Source organism: Schistosoma mansoni, chromosome 6, assembly GCF_000237925.1.
Source record: "Schistosoma mansoni strain Puerto Rico chromosome 6, complete genome".
Lineage (NCBI taxonomy): Eukaryota > Metazoa > Platyhelminthes > Trematoda > Strigeidida > Schistosomatidae > Schistosoma > Schistosoma mansoni.
The window spans coordinates 14,209,996-14,232,725 of record NC_031500.1 but is presented as its reverse complement, the minus strand read 5'-3'; the positions used below and the strand labels follow the sequence as shown (position 1 = coordinate 14,232,725).

The 22,730-nt window shown below is 34.9% G+C and overlaps 2 protein-coding genes across 2 annotated transcripts in view; one reads left to right on the top strand and one right to left on the bottom strand.

Moving 5' to 3' along the window:
* Positions 1 to 13,880, bottom strand: part of Smp_051000 (hypothetical protein) — a gene marked incomplete at its 5' end in the record, with an annotated part of 67,304 nt that extends 53,424 nt beyond the window's left edge. The window contains 2 exons of the mRNA XM_018798350.1: positions 606 to 808; positions 13,851 to 13,880. Coding sequence (XP_018653301.1) covers positions 606 to 808; positions 13,851 to 13,880 — 233 coding nt within the window. The remainder of the gene's footprint in view (positions 1 to 605; positions 809 to 13,850) is intronic.
* Positions 13,881 to 18,578: 4,698 nt separating this feature from the next.
* The window catches only part of Smp_149390 (fras1 related extracellular matrix protein), a gene marked incomplete at its 3' end in the record, with an annotated part of 120,105 nt that continues 115,953 nt past the window's right edge, over positions 18,579 to 22,730 (top strand). Inside the window, exons 1-2 of the mRNA XM_018798349.1 lie at positions 18,579 to 18,747; positions 21,892 to 22,525. Coding sequence (XP_018653300.1) covers positions 21,926 to 22,525 — 600 coding nt within the window. The remainder of the gene's footprint in view (positions 18,748 to 21,891; positions 22,526 to 22,730) is intronic.

Here is a 22,730-nt window from a genome sequence, read left to right as displayed (position 1 = left end):
ATTTTACAAATATATTATTCCTATTTAATGACTTAATGAACAGTTGATTGATGAATTTTTAGAAGGTAGAAGTGGCCAAAATGAGGATGTGATGTCAGTGAACTTGGCCATTGGCTGTTAGACTGAATCACGTTGGTATATGTGTACTTCAACAGTGAAATCCAAAACAAAACCATAATCCGTAGTTCAAGACGACAGATTACATTATTCTAAATCCGTAGCACCAGTACAGTTGAACTCATATTATTTATCGTCTCTTAAGTCTGGAGTTTAATATTAAGTTAGACTATTCGTCATTTGATCTTGTTCATTTCTTTGGAATGAGAGTTCATATGTTTAAATTCCCATTAATGTAGACAGTAGTACATCTCTTCCTCTACTTTCCCTCTAGACAATTTGCTTTATCACTATGTTGATGTAAAGTATGGTAACACTTTGGATCGACACATATTTGTAACAGTTTCTACTACCTTGTCTATATGTGACTCTAATATATGTATCATTTATATGCAATCACCTGATAACATGTTAAGAAATGAATCACAAACAACTCTAATTTCTGGCGTACTAATAAATATTCCTTGTTAAAAAAAGGAGATATTTACTTTCTAATTTCTCGACACATGCATAATGTTTCCCAATTATCTGATTGTAATGATAAAACACCTTTTAATTCTGCTTCATATTGTGGATGCTTTTCTAGAACCAATTCAGAAACACGTCTAGATACAGCTTTATTTTGACGATCCAATGCCAAAAGACGTAATTTTAATTTGGATAATTCACGACAATTTGGTCCAGCAATATTCTGTGAAATGAAAGATTTTGGTGTACAGACAGAAAAATTGGCTAAAAATAAGTGAGGCTCTGTTCGACTGCATTTAAATACATTACTGTGTATACTGAATATCTGGACCTATTCCTTTAGAGAATTATATTTTCAGTGTATAATCATTAAATAACTGGACTATTATATCTCTATATTCCTCTTATTATAAGCTTTTGTAGAACCTATTAATTGTTGTTATCACTTTGTATTATTCCTTAATTATATATTGAATTAACTATTCATATTTTGCTTCATTCTCTTTCACACGTAACTTGATTGCGCGTAAGGTGTGATTCTTAGTTTGGAGTATGTTAAGATCACAGTTATACAATATACCCTTATGGGCCAGGGTAATCTTGCACTGGTTTTCAGGAGAACCAGACACCATCCAGACTTTCATGCGGTAACCCAAACAGTTAGGATCAGATAATTTATGAATAAAAACCTATGAATGTTTACTATTTTCTCTTAATCGAACTCTATGCTAAGAATAGAAGAAACAGATATTCTGGAATAATACGAATGAAGATTATTCCAGTCTTAACTCAAGTTGAATAGTGTCAGTCAGAGTGAATAATCGGTCATAACGTATGACTTTAGTCTATAAACGAAAACTGTATGTTCAAGATAAAGGATTATAAATCAGAAAACTGAACGGTGAATCACTCTTGATTGATGTTGATTAACTCTTTAATTCATAACAGTTTTGAATACTTAGTTTTGTATACTCAATAGTTGACTCTAAACATTACTTTAGAAGGATAAGATCAATCTTAATAATTATTAGTTATTATTCTACTGTTAACTTATATACCAAGTACAAATTCGGATACTGAGCTTCAAATCTTACTTTAATTATTAGGGCTGATGACACTACCACCAGATTACCCTTGAGGAAGTAGGTGAAGTCGGGTTTAATCCTGTGGTTTAGTGTCTGAAAGTAGAAAACGCCTTAACCACTGAGCTACCGCTCCTCAGTCTTTAATAAAAAAATAAAGATGTCAAGAATTAACCAATACTTGTTATATATATAGTTGCACTTATTACTTATTCAATGTCATGAATTTTGTAGGTATGATGGTGAAGAACAATGAATGGAAAATGAAAGTTGAAGTGTAACTATAACCCGGATGTGAGAGAGAAATAAGCGCATCTTTGACAAAAACAAAAAGCAGTATATCCAAATTTGCATATGACAGGTTAATAAAAAAACGTAGAAATAAAGATTTGTTTTGAATGAGCTCAATATCTTGAATGTAAACATTCTGCCTTAGACAGTGTATGATGTTTTGACCAACATTATAACTATTAATATTACTAGTCTTTCAAACCTTGAATAAGTAAACTGTTATGTCCTTAGTTTATACGATTACCGCGAATAAGATTGTCAAATTTAGATACGCGGACTTATACGACCGACAAATGACGCATACACGTGAACGAACAGCCTGGTGTCTCGATTGGTCTTTTTCCCGCTAGCTCTGCTTATTAAGTTTAGAACACAAATCTCAGCCTCCGCTACATGAATCATATATTTCAAACATACTTGGGTTATATACGAGCCCAACAGACCACATCACACCAGAAATAGAAAATAACATTTGTGCAAGATCAAGCCAAAAAGTGGCTGTGATTGTGATATACTGTAATTAATTAACTGGGCATAACTTAAGGATTGGAAACAACATTGTTGGCATACATACACATGTGTTATTCCAATTTAAACAAAGGAACACATTAGCAATTCAAGGGATAATTATTAATGGTACTGAACAAATTTTCAAAAGCTAACTAGCACATTATTAGACCAAATGATTTATTCAGTTAAATGATTGATTTCTAGAGATTACATATGGAGCTTAGACTTCAGCGAAACATTCGTAACATATGATGTTCGGTTATTTTAAACGCTAACGAAGTACAAACGACAGTTACTGTCATACTTTTATTATTTAAAGAAAGATAATTTCGGACTAAAAGTAACCTAGACTTTATAAAAACAATAGGGATTACATTACCACTTGCATGATCGATTCGATAAATGATAACGACCAGCTATAGTTGGTTCTTTTTTACTTCACTTTAAATAATGGCGGGGATTCAACAGTTAAAACAACAAGCTTTCAATTACTGAATTACAAATTCAAACTTCCCTTGTCTATCTCAGTTCAAGCAACCACTAAGTATCACTGGTTTTCTCTCCTACTGACTTGATGGATGGATTCTTAACCCATTAAAGAGTGGTTGACCTATAAAATCGATTTCATCTTGTTGCTTATGTCATGTGGTCATGTTATTAATTAGACAAAAAAACACTTATACTTCTAGCTGGTGATCTTGTATCTTTAATATTAATTCAACTGAGTTCTTACGTCAATCATTCGGTCTGCTGATCAGCTATGACTTGACCATATCGTATTATTGCATCTCATATATTAATCGGGATTCTATTGACTCATTATAACAACTAAAAACCTCATTCACTTATCAAATTTTTACATCATTAACAATTGGAGATGAGATTAATCTACAAGTCTCAGTTTCGTTAATATCTAGTTCAAAATCTCTTTTGACCCAGGTTATGACACTCTTTTACAAACAAAGTGTGACCTAAAACTGATTGGATTAAGCCTATACTAGAAAACTAAATAATACATTGGAGGATTTCATTAACTGATGAAAAACTAACCTAAATAAAACTTCAAATTCATGCATATCGTGAACTGAATCGATTTCAGTGTCTTGTTTTACAACGGGGACAGTATTTACACGTAGATCAATGCTAGTGAACCGGTTACTGGGAAAAACCGAACAGTATAAACAGTATTGCTCAAAATGTGCTCAACGTAAAGCTCCATGTGAAATAGTAATTGATAAGAAATAAATAACCATTATTATTATCATTAATTCCGTTTACAACTGTGAGTAGTATTGGTCCAATATTCAGTGACCTGAAGTTGGTAAATATCTAAGTAAATGAGAATTTAGGTTTTTTAAATCCTGTGGTGTGAAACTGAAATATTTTTTGTGGGATAAAAATATACAATTCAAGTATACTGTTAAGAAAACTCAACCCCGTAAAGTAGAATAACACAGAGGATATTCACCATTCATTAAGATTTAAAACAAGAATTTAAAAACAATTGTTAGTATAAGGAGTCTGAAGAGATCATTGAATTTTATAGTTAACATAAAGAACCAGCTTTAGCTAGATAACCAATGAAAACCAGGAAGTATTGGATAGATGTTTAGTTCTGATAGGGACCTCATTGGTTTGTCCATCCACATCTGTGATTAGAAAAAGTTCAGTTATGTCAAGTATGAAGCAGTTACCTATCAATGTAATTTGAAGATGGTTGTACAATATCATAAGCCGACTGAAGTTAGAAATATAAAAAAATTGGACTGTAACTCAGTGGCCTGAAGCTAAATTGTCCGCCGAGAGAGACCCGAAGAATGTTTCAGATTCAATCCCTGGTGGTATAACGGATGTTGACTGCTAAGGAGTCTCATATTAGAACCAATCAACCGTCTATTACTTCAGTGTTTTCAATAGTTATCCAATTAAGGTCAATTCATGATATCAACTAAAATATTCTTCGAAAAATATTTGCCCACGGAATCGGCGTCCGTTTAACTAGTTTGGTTTAGTAGACATTTAGTAAAGAAAAAATTCGAAATTTTGTAAGAGAGAGTGAGACAAGATACAGTATCAAATTTAGTAAGTGTTTAGCATATTTTAATGTCTGTAGAAAGTTACTTTAGAAAAATGATTTTATCTGTTACATGCTGTTAAGATTCATATGATGTATCAACTGTATGATCTTCGAAAAATCTGAAGACTTTTAAATAAGCACAAGTAATGTAACTCAGTTGACAAATAAAGCTTCATACACTTGATATTTAGCCGCGCTATCTGTGTGAGAACTAGTAGTGTTGTAGCCACCATACTGCTTAACCTAAAGTAAACTGAAGAGGATTCGAAAACACTATCCAATAGTCAAAAATTTAACACTTTAACCATCAAAACGCTGCTCGGGTCTATGATTAGGAGAACCGACCAGTTTATATTGCTGTTTAATTATCAGAGCATTTAATAAATGACGTAAACTGAGTTGTTTGTTTTAGTCGACCAGTACAACTTACTTCAATTTCATATTTTCCAGAGTCAAATGTCATTGAATAATAAACATCTTCAACATTATTGATCAACTCTTGCATAACATGTGGATCTCGAGTTGGATTCGGTGAATCGATAGACCTCTGTAAAAAGAAATTGATTTAAAAAATACTAGAATAACAATAAGAGAAACCTAGTAAAAAAACTGTATGGTCGTAGGTTTCGCATTAATGGGGAATTAGAGAGTAGGATAAGATAGCTCATTGTTTGTACCATTTTCTCCCCTTGGAGATCGCACAGATGCATTCACTTTTTATTCTTCTCCGATACCCTTTTATACTTTCTTTTTTCATTTTGATGTTTCGTACCATATCCTTGACGCTCAGTCTTTCTCATACTACGCCCTAGTAATTAGCTCAGTGATACAGTTTATAAAATCGCTAGTTGAAATCATTACTCGTTAGGTCAGTTAAGCCAGGACTGAAGGTTTTAACAATACATAATACCCTATATCACGAAAATTGATTAAATTTTAAAATATTAACCATCGGATTCCAACTCAGTATTTTTCAAAGTATCGCAGCATGAGTGACAAAATGCCAATAAATCTACAGGATTTAATCCGATGTATTGTCATGGGTGAACACAGGTAAGGTATCCCAAGATAGTGTTGGATATCTCATTACTGATTCATCAGCCGGTGTCAATTCTCGGTAAAGTTTACTTTTGAAAATGATATTTATTTGAAATCAGGTTGGAGGCCCTGCGACTCTATCCATTTATATCAGTCATTCATACGCAACGTTACCCTACTACATTAACACAGTGAGATAAAATTATTTTAAGACGGATCCCAAAGTAGAAGGAATAATTGTAGTATGACTCATAATGGATAGGCGAATTGGCTTGGCCAGAAGCTAGAAAAAAGTATATGGGCTTAACATATAAACCGATACTACATAATGACAGCATCAATAGCAGTAGAGATTAATTCTGGGGAAAAAAGATAAGAGATTATTTTGGGACTCAGGTTCCAGAGGAAGAAAAAGAGTGAAAGTACGTACGCCATTGAGAACGATTTTGAGCCATTTCACTGAAAATCTCTAGCCATTGCACATACATAAAACATGTTCAAAACAGCTTAGTTGATAAAGATTCACTACCTCATCAATCCGGTTTTACTTTAGTCGTCTTCTAACATTTAGAAATGTTCAAGAACAGTAAGTAAGTTTACACATAAGAATAGCTGATTTAAAGAGCCATAGAGATGTATGGTACTCTAATAATAAGAGTATGATTGTTTACATTTTTTTATGTCCTATGACCCACCAAATATCACGTGATAAAACCGCCAGTCAGAATACTGACTCCTATGACCTTGTACTTGTGCTAAACCAATTACACATCAATTACCACTAACAGTCTTGAGTCAACTCTGAGTCCTTAGTGGTCCTTTGTATAGTAACTTCCCACCTAGCCGAGACTGTTCAGTACAGAACACAAATATCACCCTCCTCTATATGAGTCGTTTACTTCAGACATATGTGGTTTACACGCAAACAGACCATACTACATCACACCATAAAGTGAAAAACAATGATTATGCAGGATCAATTCAAAAGTGAGGAATACTGTAACTGATAAATTGGGAACTAGTTAAGAATGATAAATCGTATAACAGTAGCTAATAAGTCAAATGAAAGCCTATGGTAGAAGGAATATATATATATATATATATATATATATATATATATATATATATATATATATATATATATATATATCCTTGAGTAATTTCTAGCAGTTATCAATCATTTATTATTCGATCGAATGTAACAACTAGACTAATTAAGTGGAAATAATGAATAAAATTACTGAAAAGGGATGTTGCACCACTGCTATTACGTTCCTTCTCTGTTCTATATATCATTGCTACATATTCCTGATTTTTTGACCGTGTATGCATGTATCAAGTTACAGGCAACCAGATAGTCTGAACAGCATTCATAAGATGATATTTATCGGACCAAACTACTTATCTACCCTACAATTTCATTAATCACAAAACATCCCAACGAACTTGACCAAATTCATCACTAATAACTCATTGGGAACTAGCTAATCATAGAATTATATAATCCCCCCACCTAAGAAAAGCAACATGAGTTCGATCAATCAAGCTTGTAATTACATATTAAATAGGAATTTGAAAATATTGAAAATTCCCGTTGTATAAGCGAAGAAAATCGCTCTCAACTAGATCTTCATTGGACTTTAGTAAACAGTAAAATTTATATATCTATATTAAAAAATATCGAACCGATCAGAGTAGTTTGTGGGTTATACTCCTATTTATATGAACTTTTCGCTGATCATGTTTAGTTATGTAATCTATTTCGCTGTTATTATTAACTCAAAAACTACTTCAAACAATCATTACTAATCATACAGCTGTCCTGATTTGCAACGCTTTCAACGTTGAACACGCCAGTTGTATCAAACTGTTGCGACTATTTAATCGTACATTTAGTGGGTAAGTGATTCATTACCAGAGTGTGATTTTCATCACGAATCTCAAATCAAACCCTAAACCTCACTATATTGATGTTTTTATCCAGTAGACAGATGTAAACAACTATAGATTCTTGAGATGAAATCTCCAGTGAAAATTATACATAAATATGCAACACTTAACCAATAAGTTAACAAAAATGGCCCTAAATGCTAGACACTATACACTTGTTGAACATAGGAAACGTTGTAGATAACTTCACCTAACTTCACCGTAAAAAAATGTGTTTATATTTAGGAAATTCTTAAGGAAAAAAAGGTGGGATGAACTATCCACAAATAATTTTAAAAACGGGTAAATAACATACATCACTTGTTTGTTTACTTATAGTAGGAGGGTGAAATGATGAAACTGACTTTTCACTTTTCTTCATACATCAGTATTTTCGAACGCTAAAGTGGTTGAAGAAAAGAAAAAACAACCGCACATATAGAATAAACACTCAGAACACTAAAAGCAGAAAATTTGACTTTCAGATTTTTAAAAAAATATGTACGCTAATAAAGGTATAGTATGAAGATTTAGGTTATTTGCTCGGTTTTTGAAATATGAGTGGTAAAAATTGACCAGCGAATTACGGAATATTTTTACTTTACAGTTCTAATTCAGGATGCTTTGAATGATTTGAGCAATCTCGATAGATATTGTTTTTGCTTGCTTTCTTGGAACTAGAGTAGATTAACCATTGTTTTCTACTGAATAGATTAATTGTGGCTAGCAGTGGAATCTATGACAGAGGTTTCTACCGATTTAGAACTTATTATTTGGATGTACCTGGATCCCAGTTTTGATTTTATTAGACCTTGTAATAAAGCTGATTCTCGTCAGAAAGTTAGCTACACTAGAGGAAACCATCGAAAAATTAGAAAGCAATAGACAACTAGTTATGTTATTAAAAACTCCCTCCAGTGGATGTCAATTCGTAATGTAGATCAATTTCGATCAATCTTCATGAGTCCTATACCAAATTTTTCATACATCGAATGAAATTGGTCAATTTTATCTAATGATACACAATATCGAAAGGAATTCAAGTTTCTCGGTTGAAGATCAACTCTATGGAATCCTTCAAAAAGAAATATAGAAATATACACCCAGCAAGAATTTTTGTAACTTTCAAACATCATTTTGTTCAAAGATCGCAAACTATACAATTACTAACCACATTTATATCATCCTAATTTGTCTTAAAAATTGTTCCATATTATTGAATTTACATAATTGGCAGAATATAATCGAAATTGTTTTATCTCTTTTTAACAATTATTTATTTTCACAGTTGAAATCACGAGTCAATCTAAGCTATGACATAAACGACAGCTCAGAAGCATTGAACCACCATTTCGTCTTAGTATAGGACTCCTCAGTACCGCGCATCCACGATGCCGCACGCAGGATTCGTACCCAGGACATTCAGTCTCGTGTGCGGATATTTAACCTCTAAACTACTGAGTCAGAATCCAACGGTGTCAATGTCCGATTTCAATCGGTCCATGATCTTGTGAAACTCTTTATTCACTGTCTGAGGTGGATAAACCATCGATTGATCAAACACTGACCAATCATTTAAACAGTTAAAACTGGTGCCAAGAAAGGAGTTTAAAAAAGGCATGTGTTTTCTAATATACAGACTCAAAACCTAAAGAGTATTAAATGAATGCATCAGCGTCATTGTAACCAATTCCACGCCATTTTACTCGACCTCTTCTACCAATGATTGAGGTCATTTCACAGTCCCCGACCAGGTAGTACGAATCTAAATACAAGCCTCAGTTTGATAGATAATGCATATCATGGACTGATTCAAAGTCTTAGTTTCGTGACCCATACCTTTCTTCTAACCTACCTCTATCCCAGCTAGGAATACATTTTGAGGTAGGTGGCGGTTATACACACGTAACCCACGTCACATTTACATTAGCTAGAGAGATATCACACCCTTATTAACAGTTTTCCATTCTTATTTGGTGCCCTATGTTTAACTTCAGTACTGTTCAATCGGTTGTTCCAAGGTACACGAGTAATGCGTTCGCAACACCTACAGTCGAAAACTTCCAACCTACGCAGGTCTTACACTTTTATAGGTCCTTTTCATAGTTATAGAATAGTGCAGCGTAGATTGTTGTACAGTATACTCACACTGGTTGAAAGATGGATATTGAGCCTATGCCATTAATTAGGCAAGTCGACGAATGCCAATAGAGCTATCTGAATCCATTCTGAGACTTCCTCAGAAACCAACCCGCCAGGATTTATGAAATTTTCAAACTAAATAAAGTGTTTAAAAATCCCCACCATATTAAAATACTAATATCTGTACGAAGAATATTCTTCTCAAATAAATTCTCCCTAGGTTCTACAATTGTGTATATAAGTGGTCGGCTTGCTATACTACTAACTACTTCGCCACCCATACACAATCTACGTCTTAACACAAATTTGTTCACAAGTAAAACTAAGCACTTAACGGCGAAAAAACACATCTTAAATCTCCTTGTATTGTTATTCAGAGGCGTTCAGAAGGTGCTGAAATTTCTCAGTACCCTCAACAAATAGTGACGAAACTACTAAATCCCGACACAAATAAACTCCAAATTAGTGGTAATAAACATTTCAAAAAAGGGATGAATCCGTCAACCAGAGAAGTTAAATCTCACCTCCAAAATTAATAATTTTAAGGTAAGGTCTATATGTAGTTTTCCAAATGTGAGAACCTTATTAAAACTCAAAATGACTGGTTTTTTCAACTAGGTTTGGGCAGGTTTATTAATAGATTATTAATTAAACTTGTTTTGAGACAATTAATTGTCCGTTATCCTGTATATTAACAAAATAGAAATTTTCTGTGATAAAGGTCAGAAGTCTAATAACTAAATCACTGGTACAAAAATTAATTATTTTACCTGCCACAAGCATTGAAAATTAGACATAGTATCTTGATACTTGAATCATGAAGGTATAAAAAATATACTTGCTTCTTGTACCCATTAAACTAACTTTTGGCGACCAATATTTATAGAATATTAGATGAAATGAAGTGAATTACTGCCATAATATTTGCTTTACACAAGATGGAAAATTATCCACATTTTAAAAGAACCTACTATATGTCATGTGAACAGTTTGGAGATGAACATTTTAAGCAATGTTCGTGGTAATTATTAATCGCATCTAGATATCTTACCACTGAATGCTTCTGTCGTTGAAGCAGATCATTTGAAATGGTGTCGGATTAAATGAACAAATCAAATGAGAAATTAATACTAGCGAGCTGGCAAAATATCTGATAGTATTGATTTTGCAAGAATATGAAGCATAAAATGTTAGCGACTTTTGAAGAGGGCATGATTGAGTTTCTATGATCAATTTTCAAACCGAGCACCAAAGATACTTTATCGTCTCATCCAAGATATGACTCATACCAACAAAAATTACGGCATGAACTTAAGCTAATGAAAATATTCTTTTTGCCCTACTTCATTCTTAGACTGTTTCATATCTTATGATAATTGATGCCTAAAGTTGAGCAGCGTGTTTCAAATAATATATTTTGCAGAATAAAAATCTCATTAACTAACTTATTTACTTTAAATTTTAGATTAACTTTAAAATTTTCTGATCAATAGTTGCTTGACAGGATGAAGCACACGTACATTAAACAAAACTACATACTCTTAATAATAAGTCATTTCGAACTGTCATAGTTCTTGTGACTATAGATGGGAGAACACAATCAATCTGCTTCTCCAAAGCAACAAATACATTCCATTAAAAATGAGCTACCAATTAAGTCTAGTTATTTAGTTTATATCTTACAATTTTAATTATTTCATAAAGTCAAGGAAATGCTTAGTATCAGTTCGAAATCGGAACTGGTGAAAGCTTTATCTCTTTTACAAGGATGAGTACTGTATCATACTATCCGTCTATGAGTGTATTTGATGATCGATGAACCATGTTTGTTCTACCTGGGACAATGCCCTCAAATGCCCTGATACGGCCGAGGGTGAGGAGAGTCAGCTCTCTTCCAAACGCTCTCACATGGCCACGCGTATAGAAACACTATCAGGGAAGTCCTACTCACTGCCTTCTCAAACCAGGGGTGTTGTTTACGAAATTGAGAGGGCGAAAAGTGAATGTCCGGCGCTTTAACCGGGTTGGTGGACACAGCGAGTCCACCTAGGGGAGTTGGAAAACCCTGATTCCAAACCAATGGTGCACATGGGCTGCAGTATCCTGAAGGAACAAATGGCATATGAATCAATCGTTGGTCACCGGCTACCATGGGACTGCATCTTCTTACGATGCTCCACTGCCTTGTGGATCAGGCCTTTAGGTTGAATGCTCCGGGTGTGGCCCCTCAAGAAAACCACGTGCCTCGGTTTGGGCACCTGGGCAGTATCACAGCCCTCACACAAATCAAGTGACTTGTGTGGCGCATATGTATTCGGTGTCCTTTTGTATCAATATTTATATTCAAATAAATAAATACTACCTAGGAAAATTGATACTGTCTTGCTCTATGGACATTGGTTAGTTTAATAAATCTATAACCAAAGAGTTAAGAAATTAGCATTCAGATTATTGACCAAGAAATCTGAGAACAAGATACTACTACAACACTGAGCTTTGCAATAGGTGGGGAAACAAAATGAATCTTGTTAATTATAACAAATAAATGGGTCAATATTAAAAATGACACTTGAAGTTAATCAACGAAAACATTAATATTGAAGCTAGTGCCAAACTGAAGTGCCCTGAAGTTATCGATCTCCGATCACTACTTTTTCTGACGATTGAAACAAATAATACCTTATTATAACTTTTCATACTTTTCAATTATATAAGCAGTTATTTCAACACTTGTTCCGAGATACACGTTATAAAAACGACAGATATAACTAGTAAACATCCCCTACCAACACTATTGCTCAGTTTTCCACTTAACTCTACGATTAGCTGAATACATAGGACAGGACAGTTACATACCGACTCAGAAACTGAAATCTCATTCCCAAAATTTGTCTTACTATGTATTTGAAAGGGTAGAGAGAATCCACTTTAAATTTCAAGGCAAATGTGAGGAACATTGACACTGAAGACTGTTGAGTGGCCCGATATCCGACTCCAGTTTGACTGTATGCTGTCGTCAGTCCTCGTATATAATCACTGACTTAAATCGCCTCAGTGAATAACGGAATTAAATTAGTCGGATACGAGAATGGATTTTGAATAGGTATATTTTGTACAACCGTTGATCGAGGTGAACGATTAAAGGAACGAAGCAAAGAAGATGAAGAGAGGAGAGAGAAGCGAAATGACGCGCGATGGAAAAGGCGTGTGAGCCTACTCGATTTAGTCAAGCGTTGACCAATATTTATAGTCGGATATAAGTTATAGATATGTGATGAGTAGGGTAGGAAATGAACATATATAAGGTTACATAAAAACAGTCAAGGTTGATAAGCGAATAGTTATTAAGGTCAAAGTGCAGCTTAAGAATGAATAAATTGGTTTGTCCAGAAGCTAGAATAAGATATATGGGCTCAACGTAGGACCAGCCACTACCACTGACTGATGAGTAAATAAGCTGTAATTATAAATTCATTAGTCATGACATTCTTGTCCCACAAATATAGAGACCTCTGGTCTCAAATAACCTTAACTGACAGAACCGCAAAGTTATTACCATTCATTTACTTGCTTAAATTAGATACTACACATTTAATACTACGAGAATAAGCCTTTAAGGACCATGTTATTGAACATGACTTCTGTAAAAACGCTCGAACCAATATAGGAGTTGAAAAATTGAGACCCAAGGAATATTTTGATCGAGGAATAAATAATAGGAAAACCAAACTTTAAGTTCATGCGCAAGTTGGTACGTTCACTAAGCCTCGATCTCCAAGCGGAGACGGACAACATATTTAAGTCTAGAACGATGTGTTGGAAAGTGGATATATTTTTGAAAATCGTGTTTATTCTATCTAAACGAAATTTACCCTAGGCTTATAACAGTATTGTGTAACAAGGCATATGAAACACGCATGATTCGCTCAAAAGTTATTGAGCAAAGCTGTCATTTTGCCCGTTTTCAGCAGTCTTCTAAAACAGAACTGACAGCGTAATTTAGCTTGTAGAGCTTTCTTACATTCATAACCACATGTTCTATTTGCAGCCAATCAATGAGTACGTTTTAGGCTGTACTAAAATTGAATACATTGTCACAACAACCTTTACTCGTCACATCAAGTAAATAACTGTAACCAAAACAAGAGCAATCCTTGAGGCATCTCTAACAAATACAACCGTTATTTTGGACTCACTTGAGAAACAAGACGCAATATCTTATCCATTTTATTTAGGGACACGGAAATGACCGCCTTCTTTTAGACACATACCACAAGGTCATTAACCACTCCATGAAGTAGAAAAACAAATCATCAAAATGTGATCGGACATGACTAGTTTCCAACATACAAACTACAATAGTGAGCACCTTTTTAACTTAACTGATGATGAGCAAATATAAATGGAGATAGGAAACACTGAACTGTTAACAATCACACGTAAATCTAGTTTCTAATATGTCCAATAAACTTGTGACAGACTTGTAAAAGACAACTGAATCTTTTATGGTTTACTCATGTTGTTTCAGCTTGGTTCCACTTAATTATAAATGTCTGATATGCTTTGGTCTGGCTACTCAACTGTACTAAATTTAGTCATGGTCGTCGTTATGTGTGGTTTTGTACATCTTGAAATCTGAGTGAGTACATTTGTTTCAGGTCAGAAGGGTTTCTAGAACCAGTAGTTGTCAAATTACCAGGCAAGAGATCAGTAGGTTTTAATATGAAAAGTAATAAAGAGTAAATCTGGATGTCGAGAGATGACGTTTGTCTCAAGAGTTCAAATGGTTCAAATGGTTGAGGACGGAATAGAAGAAGCTTTCGCTTAACGGGCTTCCGTGTCTGATAGCAGTGGATCACCAATACCTCCAGGCAAGAACCTAGGTATATGAACGATAATAGAGGAAAAAAAGAATTTGATAAATCAAAATAGTATGTTATCCTTAGACCTTAAGAATAAGTCAAGTTTCCTCTTAAAGGACTCCTGGGAGGTCGCTTGGACTAGCTCAGTCGGCAGCGAATTCTAGCACTTGACAACTCTAACAAAGTAGAAGTTGTGTCTGCAGTCTGTTCTGCTATGTAGGGTCTCCAGTTTCTGGGTGTTACCTCTTAGGTTAGTGTTGTGACTAAGCTTAAGAAGATGTTTAAGGGGATGACTAGAAGTGTTAAGGATACTGTAAGTCATAAGAAGGTCACCTCTATGACACCTGTACTCTAACGGGTGAAGGTTAAGTGATTTGAGGCGCTCTTCATAAGGTTTGAATTTGAGTCCCCGAACTGATTTCGTGGCTCGACGTTAGATACGTTCCAGAGTGTCCTTATCCTTTTGGAGTGAGGGAGGAAATACTATGTTTCCGTACTCTAAATGGGGACGAATAAAACCGTTGAAGATTAAGTGGAAGTTAAATAAATAAGTTTACTAGTTGCTAAAGCGGACAGCGTGAGAAAAAGGAAGTTTATGGATGAAAGGTAAAGCGGAGTTGATACTCAACAAGATAAAGGAAAAATAATGATGTGTGGTAACAATAACACCAGGTTGGTTATGAGACATGAATCAAGCACGGCTATTCCAAGGCAGAGATAGTAAGCTATGGGTAAGTGTCTGCATCATAATCGATGTCCCTACTATCGGTGACTGTGAACAAATAAACTGAGCGAGAATTGTAATACAAATGTTCTTTAATAAATATTTTTTTAATTAAGTTCCCTAGCATATGCAGTGGTAATAAACAATCAAAGTATGATTGGATATAAGGGATACCACCGGTATAAAGTAATAGTTGTATTCGAATAGCATCAGATTTAAGACTCTTTGTAACCCAATTTAATTTATATTGACGCTGGTGCTGAGAACTACCGGCGATTGTATTAGAATAGCAATAACACTGTCAATAGAATATACATCGATTGTATTATAGTAAAGTAAATCCAGGACTGAATAAACCTGATTTAGTCTGCATTTTATTGCGATGAATATGAACTGTCCAAGGGTGTAAATAGTCCAACGCGTCTCAAGTATTTATAGTTCACTATAATAATGGAATATGACTTATAGATAGACAAACAAACAATGTAATATTAATAGTATTCACATATGAGTCATTTGGATTAATTATATAACTGAGGGCAAGTTAACTAATAGGACGGAACTAATGCACTTGGCAGTTACATGCTCATTTAGACATCGCAAGCCAAAATGAATTAGTAATTATGTCCATTTAATGTGTCTGCAGTGAATACCATACCTTGTGAATTCACCTCATGAAGTTATATGTTAAGATGGCAGTATTCACTTCGGCTAATAGAGTATCCAAAATGAAAGCAACTCCTATAGAGAAAAAATGTGAAAATATCTGCATTCCGTTTTCCTATGTGCAGTTTTTCAACAGTTACTTCTTGAAGCGTAGCGATAATGTTCTGGTAGGATGTCCATGCTGGTGTAAACTACCAGTTGACTACTTTGGGATGAAAGCGATAAAGGACTTTCACATATTGTAACCCACGTGCGATATATATACTGACAAAAAGCTCTCTAATTCTATGATAATTAGAAGTATTCAAATTATTTTACTGGACAGTGACCAAACGACCTTTGAAGCCAAGCATATAATTACTGAAAAGATCTATATTCAACAGTCGACACGAAGAGAAGGTTAACAATGGAGAACTCACGAACATTCAATTCATTTCAATCGTATTGCATGGTCCACCCCTGCAGACGGGATCATTCTGCATAACTAATCATTACTCACATTAAATATATTGTTCTATCTTTAGCCTAAATGTGTTCTCTGGAAGCTCCAGACATCATGTTGGTGATCGTTACGATACAATTAGTCACTGTATATAATAATATGACTTCCACGTAAGATCTTATAGATTGAACAGTCACGTCAGGACATATCTACAATTTTAGGATTAGGTCTGTAATAATAATTCTAATAACGAAGTGGACCACAATTCTATAAGTTTACAGTGTAAAGTATGTTCGTAGCTGAAATTTGTCATCAATTCCAATAGGCAAAAACTTATTTTAGCTCTACCAATGTGATTAGATGACGGAAAAATTATGAATAGTCATACTCAGGGAACAAAAACAATATGAAATCATTTGTTATACACTTTCAAATGCTACTTGAATGGATGGATTCGAATTTCAAATACCACCCATTTCTCACTAACTCAAATTTTCTACTTAGCAGAAACTAGGGATTCCCGAAAGAGTGTAATTCAAGCTAGGCAGAACTAGATATACACAAATAAGTGTATTTTATTTGGAATTTCTGACCAGCGATAAATTAGGTACAAAAGAATCACTATTTCGTATACATACCACGATATTATAGTTAACATGATTCATCATTGAGAAGGTTCATTCAAAAACATGGCATACCACGTTACGTCTTTTGTCAACGTTTACTGATATTAGTTACTTGCTTACCTCAATTATCACTTGTGGAGCAGAGGCTGCCGACTAGCAATCTTCAACTTACCCTATCTTGGACTTTGGGTACTAGTCGCTGTATTGTATTTCAGTGTCTTGCTGATGCAGAAGCTTCTGCCACAGCAGTTGTCTACATATGTGTTTGTTATTGTGTATGGTATAGAACGTCATCTACGATGTCCAAGTCGTCCAGCTGCCTACAACCCGTTCATTGTATTCCGTGTTCCCCGTCAGATGTGTAGATCCTCATAATCCAGTCGAACACCAGAAGAAAAAGGAAGGGGCAGAGGAGGACATTTTGTCTGACTCCAGTCCTCACTTGGAATGCGTCTGTCAGTTGCCCTCCATGCACCACTTTGCACTGTATGAAATCCGTACGATGTCGATGAAGGTTCCATAAAGTCATCCTATCCATACGGTAAAATGCTTTCTCATATTAAAGGAAGTTGATGTACAGTGACGTATTCCATCAAATTGATTGTTCAATGATGATCCATAGTGTCGAGATTCGGTTGATACACGATCAAATATTACGAAAACCAACCTGATGATCTTCGAAGTTGGGAGTCTACTGAGTCTTACATCCGGTTCAGCAACACTCTGTTGTAAACCTTTCCTGGTACCGATGGTCGTGTGATGCCTTTGTAGTTCTCATACTTGGTCAGATCTCCTTTCTTTGGCATCCTGATGAGATACCTTTCCTTTCAGTTTATCGTCACTTGCAGTACATAACGAATTTTTATACTTTCATAAATACAGCATAGAATCAGGAGCCATTTTAACCAAATTAAGTGAAGTTTAACACTATTTTCTTCGCGTGAATTTATATATTTATGTAAATATTTACATTTTGTGTTGAGGAGGGCGAGTTTTTCATTCTAAGTAACGAAAAGCGAAACAACAGAGAAATTGTTATAGGTGTTTGTCAGTCAGTGTAAGCTGAAATTCTGTAGTTCATAAATACTTATTTAAGAGAAGCTATTTGCTATCACAAATGCGAAAGATGAGAATCATCATAAAATTCATTTGAAATCGGCCAAGATATGTATGGAGAAGTGTAAATTGGCTAAGTCTAACCGTGTGGAATGTTATCCTGTTTGTCCTATCGCAGGTTCCTCATAGAGATTCAGGAAGTAATACCTAAAGGACTCCCTATAAATAGGTAAATGGTGGTGAGATTTCATTTCTCCCCTATCGTGTAAAGATTCTTTTTGGATGATTGAATCCCACATAACCTTTCTTAATCTCGGAACGACTACAGACTATTGAAACACAGAAATGCTAAAGGAAAAACACAAAATCTTTCCAATAGACTATCATGAAAATGTTCGACCATCAGTATATTTTACTGAGAAATACTATTTGGTATAAGCCATATTCATATTCTTTAGCTTTCTACTAATAGTAACTGACATCAAAGTTTTGTTTTTATGAACCAAGTGCTGTTCGTTTGTTATCAGAGGCGTTTCGAACACCTTAATTACGCTTCCTTGATTTGCACTTACTATCACTTTTTTGACGAACTGATTGTAACAAGAGTTTTCTAGATTGTTTTGTTCGAAAATAAAATTTTGATATTTTATTTGATAGATTGTTGCAAACCGAAACGTCAACATTCCTCTGACTGGCTCACACAATAACTTGAAGATGGTGAGTGTTCCTGTGACAAGTCTTTTCCCAAAAACATTTTCATAACCTTTATTTAATTGCAGTATCATATTTAGATAGATCGAATACGGTCTCGATGAGTATCACTGACATTGAAGAGTATGTATACGGTAATATAAGTCTTCAGTCACGCTCAAAAAACAAAATACTTATAGAGCTTTACGTGTAAATTACTATTAAATGAGTAAAAACACCATATGATTTCATTTGTAATCATTCACAAAACACTGAGCTGAGTCAGTCAGCCAGTTAGTATCGACGTACAGATATGCTTTATACTATCTTACGGAGATCGAAACATACACTCACATCTCATGTCATCGAAAAAGTCCTACCTAAAAACGATATATTGTTTGATACATCCTCAGAAATTATCTTGAATGCTTTATTTAACGACCACATCTGTTGAATCATTTGGCAAAAGCTTTTATTTGATATGTTCCTAGTTTTTAAAATCACATCTGATGTCGCTAATTTTATTTGTTGGGTTGAAATGGCCATATATTTTGCTATTTAAAAAGTGCCACAAATCGAAGTTAAAGTACTCTGTTATCAGGGCAACGATAATAAATTAAGAAGTCTAATTTCAAAACCAGCTGTGTGATTTTACGTTATGAACTAACGATAAATTTGAAAAAATAATAAAATATTCAAAACGTACTTTAATTCTTATGATTATGTGCCATATACATCATTGTTGGGCACTAAAATTAAAATAACTAATGATCAAGTAATTGATACCGAGCATTAACAAAATTCGAAAGTGAGGCTTGTCTGTTGCAACTGACTTGAAAATTTCAGATTTCAGTTCCAGTTTCAGTTTGGAAAGGACAGGAGGCTTGATGGCCTGTGTTAGTCCTGGCAATGATGGTCTCTCAGCTGATCCAACTTCTTTTTGAAGGAGTCGACGGATGGAGCCTCAACCACGTGCTGAGGTAATGAATTCCACTCGTTGATTATTCGATGGGAAAGTCGGTAATCAGCTGACAAGTAATTCGTTCTGGGCTTGTGAACTTTTTTGGAGTGTCCTCGTAGATTTTCTGTTTTGGAAGACAAGAAAAATGAGGGCATATCAGGTGCAAATTTGTCATTAAGCAATTTGAAAACTGTAATCAAGTCGTCTCTGATTCTTCTATATGACAGCGGGAATAGGTTTAGCTTGGTCAGTCTAGTACCATACGGTAGCGTCACTATTCCGGGAATCAGCCTAGTTGCTGTTCTCTGAACCCTTTCCAAGAGTTCATTGTCTTTTTTAGGCAGGGGCTAGCTGCTTGTATGCAGTACTCAAGTTTAGGACGTACGAACACTGTATACAAAGTCAGAAACGTTTTAGCGTCGAGATGCCTAATAGCCCTGCGTATGGACCATAAAGTCCTAAAACCTTTGGCAGCTATTGCACAGCAGTGTGCAGTAGTCTTTAAGTCTTGACTAACGATGACGCCTAAGTCATTGTGTGCCTGAACAATAGGTAACTCAGTGTTATTCATCGTGTATGTATCTGTACCCTGGTGGCCAATATGCATCACAATACACTTGGAAGTGTTGATCGGCAATTGCCAGGTTTGGGACCATTCAGATAATCTCTCTAGGTCGTTTTGAAGTTCTAAGCTATCGCCCTTGCTTTGTATCGCCCTCCATATCTTGACATCGTGAGCATAGAGTAAGACCGATGACGATAGTAGACGAGGGAGATCATTTACGTACAGGAGGAATAACACTGGCCCCAAAACTGTACCCTGGGGGACTCCACTAAGCACAGTTTCCCAGTTAGACAACTTGGAGTCCACCCTTACTCTTTGTTGACGCCCAACTAGGAAGTCTTTTATCCACATCAATAGATTGCCTCCAATCCCGACATTCCTTAGCTTATATAACAGCCGGTTATGCGGAACTTTGTCGAAAGCTTTGCTGAAATCGATGTAAGCTACGTCTATAGGTAACTTTTGGTCCTTAAGAGCGCACCAGCTTTCACGAGCGACTAGTAAGTTTGTGAGACAAGAGTAACCTGTTCTAAAACCATGCTGTTTTTCGGAGAGGATCCGGTTTTCATCGAGATACTTTAACAGCTCCTCCCGAATAATCTTTTCTAAGATTTTAACAACCACACTAGTTAGGCTAATTGGTCGGTAATTCTCAGGCTTATGTTTTGTACCTGTTTTGAAGACTGGACTTACTATGGCGTTCTTCCAGTCTTTTGGTAGACGACCCTGGGTTACGGGTAGATTAAAACATACACTTAAAGGGTTCGCAACAAAGTTAGCTAATTCCTTTAGTAACCTAGGATGCAGTTTACGTAGGGTGAGAGAGTCTTACTTTTACCATATACTTTTAATTCCCTTAGAGTCTTACTTAGAGATTCAGAAGTACTCTTGTTAGTGTCCAGATGAAATTCTGTCTAAAATCAAATCCTAACATAGTCTGCGTTTGCAAATGCACATCAACTGACTCAAAGCTGCAAAACTAGTATCAAAATGTTTAGTGAATTTACAAGTCAGTACAATTTCATTTCGATGAACCTCAAAGTATTGTCAACCAGATACGCTTGTGTGCTTTAAAGATGTACCAAACTATTAGGCTTTCAATTCCAAGTTCTCAGTATTTATTTCATCTAACATTTTTTATGAGTAGTTTCGTGACATGTCCACATATCTAGTTTCTGATGCAATCAATGGCTTACAAAGAATCAATGTTTTCAAATTCCTAGTGGAATTGAGAAGTCTAATTGAGCAGTGAGTTTCAAAACACCGATTGACCTATAACGCTCAATTTCTTCTTAGCGATTTTCTTACCAAGCTGTTTACTAAATGTTACAAAAAAACACAACAACTTGTCCCCCACGACCAAAACACCAAAATCACAGAGAAATCATTGTGGTTTAGTTTATTCATGAAAATAACCACGACAGGAATATCATTTTTAACAGTTGGAATTTTTGTGTCTACCAGTGGAAAAAATTATTTCGCTCTTATGGAATCTAATAACATAAGGGTGTAAGTATCTTCAGTACTTGTCAAATCTTGGTATCATACACAAATAGTTAAGGTCTACGAGCTACTTTTTTCATTATTCAGAATTAATAACTTCTCAGTAATTGTAAATATGGTCTCATCTTCTTTTCTGTTTCAGATTTGTTGAATACAGCCATCACAATATTAACATAATGAATCCCTCTCTTGTCCTTTTTGCCTGTCTAATTTTATTTATTGAACGTCAATGTCTAGTTACTGCACAAAACAGTGGTGATGATAGCTCAAGTCCATTTCGTTGGTTTAAACCAGACAATTTTGATATTATTTCACGTAAAATGGATCAAGCCAATCCAAATAATTGTGAAACAATGTCTGAAGCTGATTTACGCTTACCACCAACGTCACTCAGCCAGATACCACAATATAATGAAATCCCAATGAGACAGTGGTTTGCGAATCGCTCAAAACTACTACATCTACACAATTTAGCACTAAATCGTGCATTTTTCTATAGTTATATTTTGCAGCGGCTAGATCACCCAACCAGAGATCCACAGTATTTACCATCATTAATGTATTATTATCTGTCCTCAGCAGCCGATATATCTTCAGGTCCCAATGTCATAAATATAAGTGGTGTATTTATGGATACGAACACAACATACGCAAATTGGTATGAACTCAAAGATATTAACAAGACCTTGCCATTATTCGCACCATTAGCCAGACGGTTAGATAACTGGAATGATGAAATGAATTTTTTGAGAATACCAACTAATGCTACAATTGAAGTAAGTGAATTGTTAATAGAATAGCTCTATTTTATTGCAGACGGTCTTAAAAGTAGTTTAGTTCTCATCAGTAGTTACGATACTACCATCATATTTAGTTTTATTTTCAAGATAGCAAAAAGCTTCATAGAGGACGAATCTGACCCTGTAAACAACAATATTGCGTAAAGATTTTTGATCATATCTCTATTAATGCTACATCCAG